Below are 13,837 nucleotides of genomic sequence, written 5' to 3'. Positions count from 1 at the left end.
CAAATAGAACGTCAAGTAAATGCTGATGTCCTAGAAATACTCGCTAACGAGTACTCCGGGTTTTGCAATGAACAAACTAAGTCAACACAGTCCAATAACCATGTACACATTCATAAGTTGTATTGAATATTGTTAAGAAATACAAATACGTGGATTGTTGTATTTAATTCCGATTTATTACCTGGTTTTAAAAATACTAAATTGTACAAATAGGATAATGCATTATTAGTATATGTAGTTATTACTTCTACAATTATTACTCATTACAAATACATAACGATACGTGCAATCCCGTTTGACAGGTTTCAAAACGTTGTGTCGAGAAGTGTACTTCGGATAGGAGTGTAAGTATATTTTTTCTCCGTTTCTGGTATCTGCCCGCTTGCGTTTGCGTTTGGTATCTAAATAAATTGTATTATGTTAACCAAGACCAATATAGGAGAGTTCACTAAGGGCAGAACAAAGGTTTAATTGAATTTCTTAGTCCGTTAGATGTCAGAGAAATTAAAATTCAACACAAGTATCAAATTTGAGTCAATATAAATACGAGAAAAAATGTTAAGCTTATTCACACGTTTCTTCATTAAATTTAGACGCATACTATTAAGTTATGAAACCTAACATTTGAGTATAATTTACACTTAATACACGTCAATGCGCTTTATACCAGGTACTTGTTGCAATTGAACTTAAAGTCACATTTAAACTCAAAATCAATGAATATTGTACATGATTTCGTAAAATAAAGTTAATCCATAAAAGTACGACGTAGTTCTCATGAGCTGCCCGAGCGATTCTCGCGTTCGATCGTACTTGTTCGGATATTGCCTGAAATTTACCAAAGCAAATCTTGTCATTGCATAAGGCATTCTTACTAATCAATAATCCTTTCCGATATTTCAGAAATTCTTTTTGGCGCAGCGGCCTACACAGGAAAGGAAGATTACCTTAATACATTAAAAGGTCCTCCTAATTAAGGAAAAAATTCCCTGGAAAGTGCATTTACCTTTTCTCATAATTATATGTGACATATCCAAAACTCTGAGACATGCTTGTAGTTTTTACTTGATATGCGTGTTTATATGAAGAAAAAAGATATTCATACAGCCTGGAGTAATGAATTGATATGTTTGATATTTTATTGTATTTGTATACACTTTTGTCTCTGTCCATCGGTCAATGAAGACATCTGTGAAACCATTCATCATGGGCATCGTGACGCTTCACAAAATGATTCATAATTGACCTTCTATTCGCAACAAGCGAGTCCCCGTTTGCATAAGTGGACGCAGCACACTAGCACAAGTAGTTGTAAGTTTACCTTTTCCTATGTCCAACTGTTTATCATCATGTTTACTTTCTCATGGTCAACTATTTGTTTTTTTGCACTTCGTAAACTACGCACATATAATTCTAAGTTGCAAGGAAGACCGTACATACCGTTAAGTGCCACAATTTCGACGAAATTCTCGTTTTATAATTATAGTCAAATAAACATATAAACTACTTGCATCATAAGTAGCATCAACCCAATTAAGCCTGCCTAGTCGTATTTACTGAAAATTTTAGTTTCAAGTCATCACTCTGTTCGGTTGGTTAGCATATATACACATTGAAGTATTAACGAGAAAAATAATATGTGCATGTATGATTCTTGCATTTCATGAAACAGATTGATCGACTTTCGATTTGAAACCAAAATCTTAAAATAGTTTGTTTCTATGCAATATAGTATGCGTTTAAACATACCCTTTGTCTTTGTCATGTGCCATACATCGAACCAATGGCAACACGTACGATTTCTTCACTCATGAACCTGTTGTTGAACACATTAATGTCAATGTGTGTACGTGTCAGATCGTAAAGGTTTTCCGTAAACAATTCTAGTGGCTAGATATCCTTGTTGTTGACAGATGGGCTGCAAGCTTGTGCATTTATAAAACGATCAACAACTAATTATATATTTATAGATATTGATAACAACAAACACATAAGTCGTATGCACATGTGCACCACTGTCTTTTTTAAAATCGAACTAAAGTAATTGAAAGTCACAGCAATTTGCAAATTTTGACATATACATTTAATTACATTTGAGCCGCGCTCTGTGAAAATGGGGTTTAATGCATGTGCGTAAAGTGTCGACCCAGATTCGGGTAAAAAATTATGCATATAAAAAGATAAATGATTGTGTATGAAATGTTCATCACCAGAATATAATGAATAAGATAACATCTTGTTGAGTTGTATTTTCGGTTCATAACAAAAATAAAAGCAAAGGGGTTCATTTCCAACTTTAATTATCCCTGTAGCGTTCAGTTTAAATGATGATAGTTAATACAGTACATACAAAATACAATGCATAATAATGGTCATACCTGCATCTTGTTCTTTAACTGGATATTTTTTCTATTTGTTATTTGACTAGGTATATATCAATGTCAATATTGTTAAGATGTTTTCACTTTAGAATCGATTTCATAACTGAAAATTGTTTTCTTTCGGATCCGTTATTTATACCATTTTCGATGTGGCGTCAATTACACGTGACGAACGCGTTTACAATATCCTCAAATAAACGAACTCTCGGTTTTACTTAATGAACAAGATGCAGGAGTTAACGACAATATTACGTCGACTCGTTGATAACTTATAAGTTACGCAATAGATATGAATTTAAATCAACTAATGATACATTTGTAATTAATGTTCAATAAAATAATGTACACATTAACGCAATTTTTTATACAAGAGCACCGCCTTGCGGGTGCAGACCGCTCATCTATTTTCTTTTTAAAGGTGAAGGTACTCTCAATTTCAATCACAAAGGAGGGAGGGGTGGAGTGAAGAGGGGTGTATAGTGTGGGGGTGTGGACATTTATTACATTATCTTCCAAAAATGCGGAAAAAAAAATGCAAAAAAACAATGCAAAAAAATTTACAAAATTTCGGGGGTGGGGGTGGGGTGGGAGGGGATTCTTGGGTGCGATGGTTGGACGGTATTTCAAAAATAAAATAATAAAATAAATATTTGTGATTTTTAACCGTTTCAAAAAAAAATTTGTGGGTTTGGGGGGTAAAGTGTGAGGGTGTGGTGGTCATTTGTGAGATGATCTTAAAAAAAAATTAGGGGGGGATTCGGGGGGGGGGGGGGAGGGCGCGGGGGATGGTTTGGGTGGAGTCTATTGTGGTATGTCAGGTAAGAGTAGTTTTGTCAAAGTATCAATCAAATCTAATCATAAATAAAGAAGTTATGGCAATTTTAGCAAAATTTAATCATTTTACCTTGAGAGTCAAGGTCATTCAAAGGTCAAGGTAAAATTCAACTTGCCAGGTACAGTAACCTCATGATAGCATGAAAGTATTTGAAGTTTGAAAGCAATAGCCTTGATACTTTAGAAGTAAAGTGGATCGAAACACAAAATTAAACCATATATTCAAAGTTGCTAAGTCAAAAAAGGGCCATAATTCCGTAAAAATGGCAACCAGAATTATGCAACTTGTCCTTTTACTGTACCCTTATGATAGTTTGCGAGTGTTCCAAGTATGAAAGCAATATCTATGATACTTTAGGGGTAAAGTTGACCAAGACACAAAACTTAACCAAATTTTCAATTTTTTAAGTATAAAGGGCCCATAATTCCGTCCAAATGCCAGTCAGAGTTACATAACTTTGCCTGCACAGTCCCCTTATGATAGTAAATAAGTGTTGCAAGTATGAAAGCAATAGCTTTGATACTGTAGGAATAAAGTGGACCTAAATACAAAACTTAACCAAATTTTTAATTTTCTAAGTATAAAAAGGGCACATAATTCTGTCAAAATGCCAGTCAGAGTTACCTTACTTTGCCTGCACAGTCCCCTTATGACAATTAGTAAGTGTTGCAAGTATGAAAGCAATAGCTTTGATACTTAGGAATAAAATGGACCTAAACACAAAACTTAACCAAAATTTTCAATTTTCTAAGTATAAAAAGGGCACATAATTCTGTCAAAATGCACGCCAGAGTTATCTTACTTTGCCTGCCCGGTCCCCTCATGATAGTAAGTAAGTGTACCAAGTTTGAATGCAATAGCATTGATACTTTCTGAGAAAAGTGGACCTAAACGCAAAACTTAACCGGACGCCAACGCCAACGCCGACGCCGACGCCAAGGTGATGACAATAGCTCATTTTTTTTTCAAAAAATAGATGAGCAAAAAAATCAGTTTTCGTTGATATCAAACTGTGCACAAACATTCAGTCGGGTAACGACCTTGTGATATATCATTAAATTATAGTAAGACTTTCAATTTTACTTAACGCATAGTGTCTGTAAAAAAGAACGGATATAACGTAACCCTTTGCCACTTAGATACGTATTTTTACGCATTTGTAGTCCCTTAGAAAGTTATATTTAATTAAATTAAAATTTTAAAGGCTTCATTTCCAGCCCTTAGATACTGATGAGCAGCAAACAGCACAACACCTGAACAGACTGCGAGTTACTCGCTGGCTGTTTTGGTTTTATGCTGGTCGCAAAAGCCATTGTAACTTTGGTTCAATTGGGGAAAGGGGTGTATACTTGAGAAATGATTGTTGTATCATTATTGGCACATACTATGAATGACTTAAGAATGACCTCATTGTACAAATCAACACCATTCCATCTTTTTCTACTAAGAAAAACAACAATATACATCCTTATTTTATGTACAGGAATGAATTATTGCAATACAACTAAATATGACATCTATGTTAACTTATTGAGTCAATTTACCTTCAAAAGAAAATAGACGATGTTTTTTTAAAACAGGTAGCAAGCTTGGAATTATTTTGAAGACATGTATACACTTTCCTTAATAAAGTAATTAATTGATAGCAAATAGCACGTGTAGGTAAACATTGTCTCACGTCATGCTCTTGAACTGACTCATAAAATAAACCAGGACAGTCTCTGTGATACAATATTTATATAAAAAAAAGCTTAAGATAATAAACATTGTTATGAGCATTTCGTTGCCACTGGGTTAAATGTCAAGTTTTGTAGATGCAATAGTCTGTTTTCTTTGCATCATCGAGCCCGCCATGGTAGTAGAACTGGGACCAGGAAAGACATTTCCTGGCACTGAGTCAACTTTAGTGTACACAGCCTTTACCTGCAAATATAAAATGTAACTTTACAAGTCAAAAGCCATTACTTCACGTTGAAAATACTTTTATTCTATCACTATCCAATCTTAAAACTGAAGGACAAATGCACAATTTACAAAAAAAACGTTACCTTTGGAAAGAAGACCACAATCTCTGTGACAAAGGTGCCTATGATGAGACACCCAGAAGTGACGCCATAAAGCAGAACCACCTGACCATCAAGCAGCAGGGAGAGAGTTAGGCCGACACCGCTAAGAATCACGACGTTGTACAGACAGAGGCCGATCTGGTGGGAGTCGTTCAGGGCTTCGATTTTGACCTTCAATGTGAACAAGCTAACATAAGCCGGATGTGATGACGTCTATCAATATTACATGAGCGTCGACCTGCAACCCGCATAGGCGGTCAGGTCAATCACAGAGCTGTAAAGATGGAGGTTATTTAGGCAGTGTGTTTGTAGAATGCGATTTCGTGTGTATTGAAAAGCGGATAATTACGTCATACTTCTTAAATGAAAAGACTACATTTTCTCTCACTTCTTATTAAAGAAAGAATATATAGAAACTTTAATCTGAAAAAAATCTAAATCTAAATTGAACAAATAAATATTTCAATTCTAGTGCTTCTTTAGTAGGACTTTCTGATGTTCTGTTACTCGAGTATTAGCCCAATCGCGTTTACTCAACACATTGTCTTGTATTGAACTAAGCTTGAACATTACTTAGGCGCTTTCTCCATTTCTGCAGATCTATCATTAAGGTCGATTCAAGTACGTTTTTGTGGACATTATTATTATGATAAATCGCCATACGAGAGGTAAATACCTAACGTAAAAGCACACATTGACATTTGCAGGATTATATCTCTCCATCATTCTCATTCAAAACGTTGTTTAAACCGAGAGACCAATTTCTTAAACACAAATCCAAACATAATCAGAAAACGAAATAAAAATGAATAAAACTATGGTCAAGGCTTAGGAATTGTCAGTGCAATACTTGCACTATATAAATATATAACATTTGAAGAATACACACTGTCAACTTAAAATCACACATTTACATTTAAAGGCTTATATTTTGCTATTATTTTTATTTAAAACATTGTTTAAACAGATAAGAAGCCAATTTCTTTAATACAATCCAAACATAATCAAAACATGAATTTGTTTTTTTTTATAAAACTAAGGTCAAGGCGTAGGAACTGTCACTGTATTACATGCACTATATAAATAAATACAATTTGAAAAATACACACTATGTCAAGCGCTTCAAAATGCATTCTTTGATTTAAAAATACAAACATCCATGCTTACGTGTCTTGTTTCCCAGGCCAGAAAGGCACCGAAGGCTAGAAGAGCGCCCTCAATGAGGTACAAAGTCCAATTGAAGTATCTGGATTCGGGCGAGAAACAGACGCGCATGTATTGATGAACCACCACATCATTGATCGTGTCATGTACCTTATCAGTTTGAAATAAAGAAATAAACACTATAGATAGGTGGTGCGTTCTTAAAGCTTATCGACGCAAAACACAATTAGTAATCGAAAGTCCACGTATAAGAATTTACGTAAGGCAGTTGGAAGATGTCCACATAACATTTTTTTACAATTGTGAAAATATCAATTATACTTGATAACTTCAAAATAATGAAACCTAAAACAGTATCTGAGGACTTCACGTCGCAAAATCTGGAAATGGTCGATACTGTGATCAATCCTTTTGAGCAATTAACACAAATAGTTTTTAGATGATAAACGTATATACCCTAAATGTATACGTGAAAATTCTTACCTTATCTTCAACTTTTTGAATTATGATTTGATGAGGCGTATAGATTGCCCAGACAATTAAAACGAGCAATACCACAGCCACTACTATACCAATGATCAGCAGCAGTTGGTAGTCTTTAATTGTCTGAAATGGAGCAAAAGTAAGTTAGTTAAATAAGTTTTAACATGTTCTCAAAATAAGATTTCTCATGAACGCTGAATATGTGCTTACAATTGTATTATATATATAAACGTTTGTTTTTTACGTCATCATCAACACGTTGCGCAAATATAGATTAGTTTTTGTTTGTAATTTTAATAAAAAGCTAAACAAACAATTAAACTACACAAAATGAAACAAAAAAGACACTCAACACAAAGACAACACCATATACCATCCTTAGTAGTTTCTTGTTTGTGAAGATTCTGTACACTCTCCATGTTTTGGAGAACAAGGAACCAAACGTTAGGGTGAAACCCAGACAGAAACAGAAAACTCGTGCCTGTTAAATATATTTACAGCGTGTGTTTCTTCTCATTTGCGACCCAAAAACTATATTCACACTTACAATTATTTAAAAAAATAAGGATTGTATGAAATGTTAGTGAAAATTCATTTATATTATTTAGTAAATGTTTAAATTTATACACTCTATTCATATGAAAAGAGTTGTGAATTTAGGTAAAACAGGCGAAAATAAGTTTGACTTTGGTGCCCATAAAGCCAGTTTAAACCCCCAATGTAACAGTTGTCATTAACCGTTCAAATTCGATGACCCAAGTTTACTTATGTGTTTTATTCATTCTGTCACTGCCATAAATACAGACTTCGTTATGTTGATTTGAGTTATCTTCAATGATGCCAATGGACTTTCAACATTTATTTCTACATATTTCCTTAAAACAAAACTGTTTTTTTTTGTACTTGAAAAGCTGAGGTGGTAAGCTGAGATGCTTGTGCCGAGTGATCAAATGTTTATTTGATGTTTTGAGGCGAAAGTTTAAGTGGCAGATATAATTCAATAACATTATTTATGTAAATACATTGATACTGACGTTTTCAAGAAGAAGACTCCTTAAGAGATGCACTTAGTATAAGGCACTTAGCTTCTTGTTCACATGCGACGCTTCTATCTTTAACGAACATCATTAACAGTGTGATCTCACAGCAGAGAGGTTTTATCACAAACTCGCAAAACAAGACAAAACACAGCAGTAAGATACCTCGCAGACAGCTGCGTTGTCAGTTTCCGTTGTTTTGATGAATACAGTCGCGTAACACATGAAGCAGCCTAGAAGAAGCACGTTGTTGATGTTTGGTGAGGACAGTTTTACAATCCTGGATGTTATAAAAGAAATTGTGGCAATTAATATGAAATACAAATTAAATGCTACCAACGGAGAAAAAACAAAGAATATCATTCGAATGCTCGCATGAGCACTCATAATATGTAATAAGAGAGTAATGGGGATATCATTACAAATATTTTGAGGTAAATGGTGCTCAAAAAAAGCATTAACATGCATTGATTTCTTTTACTTTATATTATTTAACAGGCACCGTTGAATCAAATTTGCTGTAACTTAGGTTTTGTTTAGACATAGAAATTACAATTTTAGTTTTACATAATGTCCAATATATTGGTCTGTATATATACCCTTCCTAAAGTTAATTAACTCTTTTTAGAACTGTTTTTTTTAACTTTGTATCGAGCACATATTGATATAAAGGTACATCAATACAAAACAAAATCCAACAATATCGTCGACACACGTAGCGTACTTGTTGTTCCTGTAAATGATGTTAAAGATGAAGCAGACGAGAGTAAACATCATTCCGATCCCGGCCAGGCAGCACATTGTGATGTAAATGTACGGAGGGAGGACTTGCTCTTCGTTCACGAAATGAGTCGAGTCTCGTGGGATAATATTGTCTGAAGAAGGCGATGAAATCAATTAATGTCACAAGGGTGAGTCATGCAAAAAAAATCAGATAGGCCATTTGAAGTAACTAAAATTTTTATTAGTTAGGGAAGTCAGTCGCGTCAACGTTCGCGTATTGGTATGAAAAGATTATGCAACCTGTGTGGGACACAAGATTGGCCATTTGTGTGATTTCAAATATACTCTTTAAAGAAAACAATACACATACACTTTCATATAAAAGGATTAAGGCGAAAGTAATGAGCTTCTCTGAAACACCAAAGCGGTCAATAAAGTAATTTTTAAATTATTGGATTGTCTTTAGTTTGCATCTAAAAATCTAAGGACATTGGCCAATGCACGAAGCTACGAGTCTTCAATTCAAATGTCAAATCAGCCTTGTTGTATTTGATCGAGACACAGTGACCATGCTGAAGAAGAGACAAACATTCGTAAACACTTGTTTGAACCAAATTTGAAAAATAAACTTTTAATACCAAATACAATTCGACGACGGAAGTTGTGCTTAAAATGGAATGTACAAGGCACAAGGAGAAAAGGCGACCATGCAATATCTGGAGGCGACAGAGAGGAAGAGATCAAAAGATCAAACTTAACTTTGGGGTTGCAGCCCAGGATATTATTCATTCGCGGCGAGTCGTACATTGTTTATGCTTCTCCATCGGGCTCATTAAGGCCAAAGTATGGAAAGTAAGTAATTTGACCACCTTGTAAAATCATAAGCATTTTTAAAAAAAGCGTCATATTCAGGTAGATAAGCTTAGTTCAGCAGTGAGAACTACAATGGAAGGCGGCCTTTTTGAATTACCGGTAAAGCGGAATTGCTGGTATGTAACCAATTAGCAGAGTGTTGTGGTGCTTTGTAGCCTACATAATTAAAAAGCAATTTTGCGATGCGCGATAACAATTTTCCGAACATTAATTTATCATATGTCACTGGGTATATGAATTTAGTAATGAAAATATTCAAATGCACTGATTTTGACTTGTGAAAACTAACCGACTTTGTGTAGCTATAATGCAGACGTCTTGCAGTAAAATCAGCGTCCTAAAATACGTAACGGGAGTCAGATGTATCTAGATTGTACATTCGGTTGCGTATTTTGGTTACTTACAAGTTAAATCTGACAGACGATCTTTAGATTTATTTAATTGTTTTATTTTGGATTTACTTTTATTCAAAACTTTAATATTACTCCCAAGCTATAACCAATAATAATATTATAATCCACACGTATTCGTCGAATTAGTTTTTGGAAAGTTCTCTTTGAAAAGACCGTTGACTGCCGCCTACAGTATAAAATTGGAACTCCAGAAACATGATCAAATCCATTGTTATCAATTCTGGGTTAAGTGCTAAATGATGCAATTGAAAGTTCCAAGGCCTTGATCCCAGCTTTTATAATTTGATATTTAATTATTATTTTTTTTATTGAATTATGGTCACTGGTTACTTGCCTTAAATAATAAACTTACTAATGTTAACAAAAATTCTTCTCCTGATTATGTTTCATGAGTTTCATAATTGTTTAATTGTCTGGACCTTTACGAAATATGGTTACGTTTTTTGTGAGCAAAATACATAAACAATTCATTTGTTTTTTGCAAGAATGGCAAGTACTTAAAGAAAAAGTATGTTTTTATCTAAAACGTAGGCCTTGTGTTTAAATATAACATATACCGAGAAAAATATTCCATGATAAAATGATTCGGGTTTAATATTGATAGCACCAGAACAAGAGATCATCCATTGCAGTACTAGCCTAAATATCAGATAAATGTAAGCTGTTCGAATTATTTCATTACAAATTCGCACACACGATATTAAAACAGGTTGGGTTCGAACTCAATTACCCAACATGCGTTTAGCAAACTGGTCTAGTCCTCGGATATAATATCATCTCCTGTTGTAGTTTCTTTGTGAATGTAAGAAGGCCTTGGTGTTATATCAATTGCCTTCATTAAAATACTAATGGGAAATATTTAGTTTCCTAGCACTTAAATCAGTGATATATATATATATATTTATAATCGTAAAAGTATATTCACTAATTATAAGAGATAGAAATGGGTGTATAATACTAATTAATGTTATATCTTGATTGGTGAAACATCGTTAAGCTTTGAAAACATTATCCTAAAACGTTCTTACTTGACGCACATACTGTCTGATTGCCTGCGATACGACACCTTTTATTTGTAATTAGATATTTGGTAGTAATTGCATTTGTACGTTTTCAAAGACCTTGGATAATTAGACCTTTCAGTCAAATGATGGTTTCCTGCATTTATAATTTTGCTGTGATTGCAAATTAGGTTTCTGAAAGCTACTAGACTAAGTCAATTAGATTCTGTAGACAAGATAGTCCATTAATTATGAAAGGACAATATTAATATATTTTGCAAAGTGTTATTTTTTATTCCAAGGTATATTCCTTTTCAGATGCAGTTTGTTTTTATTCTGGACTAAATGCAAATAAATGCGATTCAACTAATGTTATATATATTTTTTTAAACATTCCGTTAAGTGCGAGCAATTCAAATTACACAAAATGTATAAAACCTATTAAAGAAGCTTTTATTAATAGACCCTATACTTATTCGTTTCTGAACATTTATGTATTCCGATTATTACGATGAGTTAATGTTATTATTTGTTATTGATCCTTTTATCCGTTTAACTTAAAGATCTGCAAATATGATTTTAATAATTGTATGTGTACTTGGAATAAAACTATGGGCAAAATTATTATTCCAATATTATCGTAGCAAATCCTAACACGGGCATTTTTTGTGTGGTTTCGTTCTTTTTAACGCGTATTAAGTTATTTTGTTCATAATATTAAGTTCTGGAATTAACTTATCATTTTTGTTCGAATATGTTATAGTATGCATAGAAATTGGGCATCATTCATATCTGATGTTTAAGTTTAAACCTAGGCGTAGTGTCATTATGTATTTATATCATAACATTTGAATAGGGACGTTTCCTGCTAAAACTGAACAACATGATACAACGGACACATAGTTCAAAGTATTTGAAATAAATGCAATCAAAACTATAACGATGTCAATTGCGAAACAAAAATTGTACTATAATCATTTTTTTAACTTTAAGATAAAAGAGAAACCAAAACGTATATACTAGGTTTTAATGAATATGAATAAATTGCAATTTTAAGATCAGCAAGGGACGAGTACTTGAAAGATATTCATTATTCTATATGAAATTAGAAACATATCCATGAATTAATCGGTGAATGACATCTCAGATATTAGGTCTATTACCATTTATATATAGATCCGTAATATTTCACGCACCAGACGGGCTATAAACTGAATAAATCAGGTTTAAAGTTATTCACACTTCATGGCAACACGTGTAATGACTTTACTCTGGTTGTAAGAAATAAGCAAAGTCCGACAACTCTTAAGTAATGCATTCTCTTCAACCGCTTTTGATCCTCAAAAATTGACTTTTGCAACTGCCCTTGCAAGGTGAATATCTCAGTTTTAATGATTTAGTTGTTTGCTTGCTAAAGTTTGCCGTATTTTACAGCCACTCTTTGAAACTACTTTGACAGACCAAGGCATCGACACTTTTTTGATAATCACACAGCTCCGGTATAATTGTGTCAAACAATTATCTTTAGTTTCATGTGTTGGTAAAGTCAATATTCAAAGTTTTTATCATACATATTTAGTTATTTAACACCGATTCGTTACATTATTACATCATTCAAACATTGTTATAGTAGCGCTATTTATCAATAACAACTAATCAAGAACAATAATTTCTTGTTTTGATGAAGATTCGTTCGTTGAACAATTTGCAGTACATTGCATGTATTTTTTGGTTGCAGATGGTGATAAAAAAGCGAACACCATTATTCAATTTGATGACGGCCATTTGAGTTACTTCACTTTGGTGTCGGATTGCTTGTTGCATTTGAAAGACAAAAAAATTCGATGTTTCATTACTATTTGTCATTTGAATGCAAGACACAGGAACGAGAATGTGAAGACGTATAGTATGTATTGGTAAATAATGTCTAAGAAATATCATGTGATTTTTGACGCGCCTTAATTCCGATTACTTTTTAAAGTCTGGAATTTATGTTTTAAATATGTGAATGTATAAGTGATTATTAACCTAAAAATTGACGTTAAGATTCCAGAATATCAATAGGTAAATACTAAAGTTCAGACAGTTTCTCCATCGAATCGAACAGAAAATTTATTTAAATATCCATACATTATGACATATTACAAACTATCATTATCACATGTTTTACTGTGTTTCTCTGTAAACAGTTAATTCGGTTTCAGTTTAGACTGTATTAAGAGTTTTACTGATGGCATTAACCTCTCCGTCAGTATAATTATCGCCCAACTTATAATCGTATAGCAGAAAAATGAATACAGCAAATGGGCACAAATAATATATCAACGCATGTGTTTGATATAAAAAGAGCGTATAAATAGTGTTTTATTTATGATTAAACAGGGCTTGGGGTTTCCTGCAAATAATTAAATGACATGCATTCTTCAATTAAATATATGCATAAGTTACGATTTCAATTTTGGTTGTAAGGGTACATATTTATTCTACTGTTTTATAAAAAAACTGATATGGCATAAATACGAAATGCATGATGCAACACACCATCTAGCAAACAAAAAGCACGCATACATTTTATACATATGATAGTAAGATATGATTAGTATTTCATTGCAAAAATAAAGAAGATAGCATAATTGCATCCTTACGTACTTACGTAAAGTTTCACCTTTTATTTGTCATTTGTGATAAATCACCTATTATTTTGACATATTCAACGGTTTTGTGGTGGCTTTTCTATCAAAGAAGTAAGGACTTTTCTGAAGCACAATGGCAGCAATAATAGGTGGTCCTTAAAATCAAATACTAATAATTAAATCTGAAAATACTTAAATATTGCTTTACCTTTCCAGACGAGTGCACCC

At 33.2% G+C, this 13,837-nt stretch overlaps 1 protein-coding gene across 1 annotated transcript in view; it reads right to left on the bottom strand.

Moving 5' to 3' along the window:
* Positions 1–5,010: 5,010 nt before the first annotated feature.
* The window catches only part of LOC127846142 (gamma-aminobutyric acid type B receptor subunit 1-like), a 23,444-nt gene continuing 14,617 nt past the window's right edge, over positions 5,011–13,837 (bottom strand). The window contains exons 7-14 of the mRNA XM_052377318.1: positions 13,818–13,837; positions 8,691–8,841; positions 8,132–8,246; positions 7,303–7,410; positions 7,002–7,052; positions 6,450–6,596; positions 5,265–5,453; positions 5,011–5,139 (exon numbers count right to left, since the gene is read on the bottom strand). The exon at positions 13,818–13,837 is cut by the window's right edge and continues 70 nt beyond it. Coding sequence (XP_052233278.1) covers positions 5,011–5,139; positions 5,265–5,453; positions 6,450–6,596; positions 7,002–7,052; positions 7,303–7,410; positions 8,132–8,246; positions 8,691–8,841; positions 13,818–13,837 — 910 coding nt within the window. The remainder of the gene's footprint in view (positions 5,140–5,264; positions 5,454–6,449; positions 6,597–7,001; positions 7,053–7,302; positions 7,411–8,131; positions 8,247–8,690; positions 8,842–13,817) is intronic.

This window comes from Dreissena polymorpha, chromosome 9 (genome assembly GCF_020536995.1).
Source record: "Dreissena polymorpha isolate Duluth1 chromosome 9, UMN_Dpol_1.0, whole genome shotgun sequence".
Taxonomy (NCBI): domain Eukaryota; kingdom Metazoa; phylum Mollusca; class Bivalvia; order Myida; family Dreissenidae; genus Dreissena; species Dreissena polymorpha.
The sequence above is the reverse complement of the archived record's forward strand: the minus strand, read 5'-3'. Positions and strand labels throughout refer to the sequence as shown.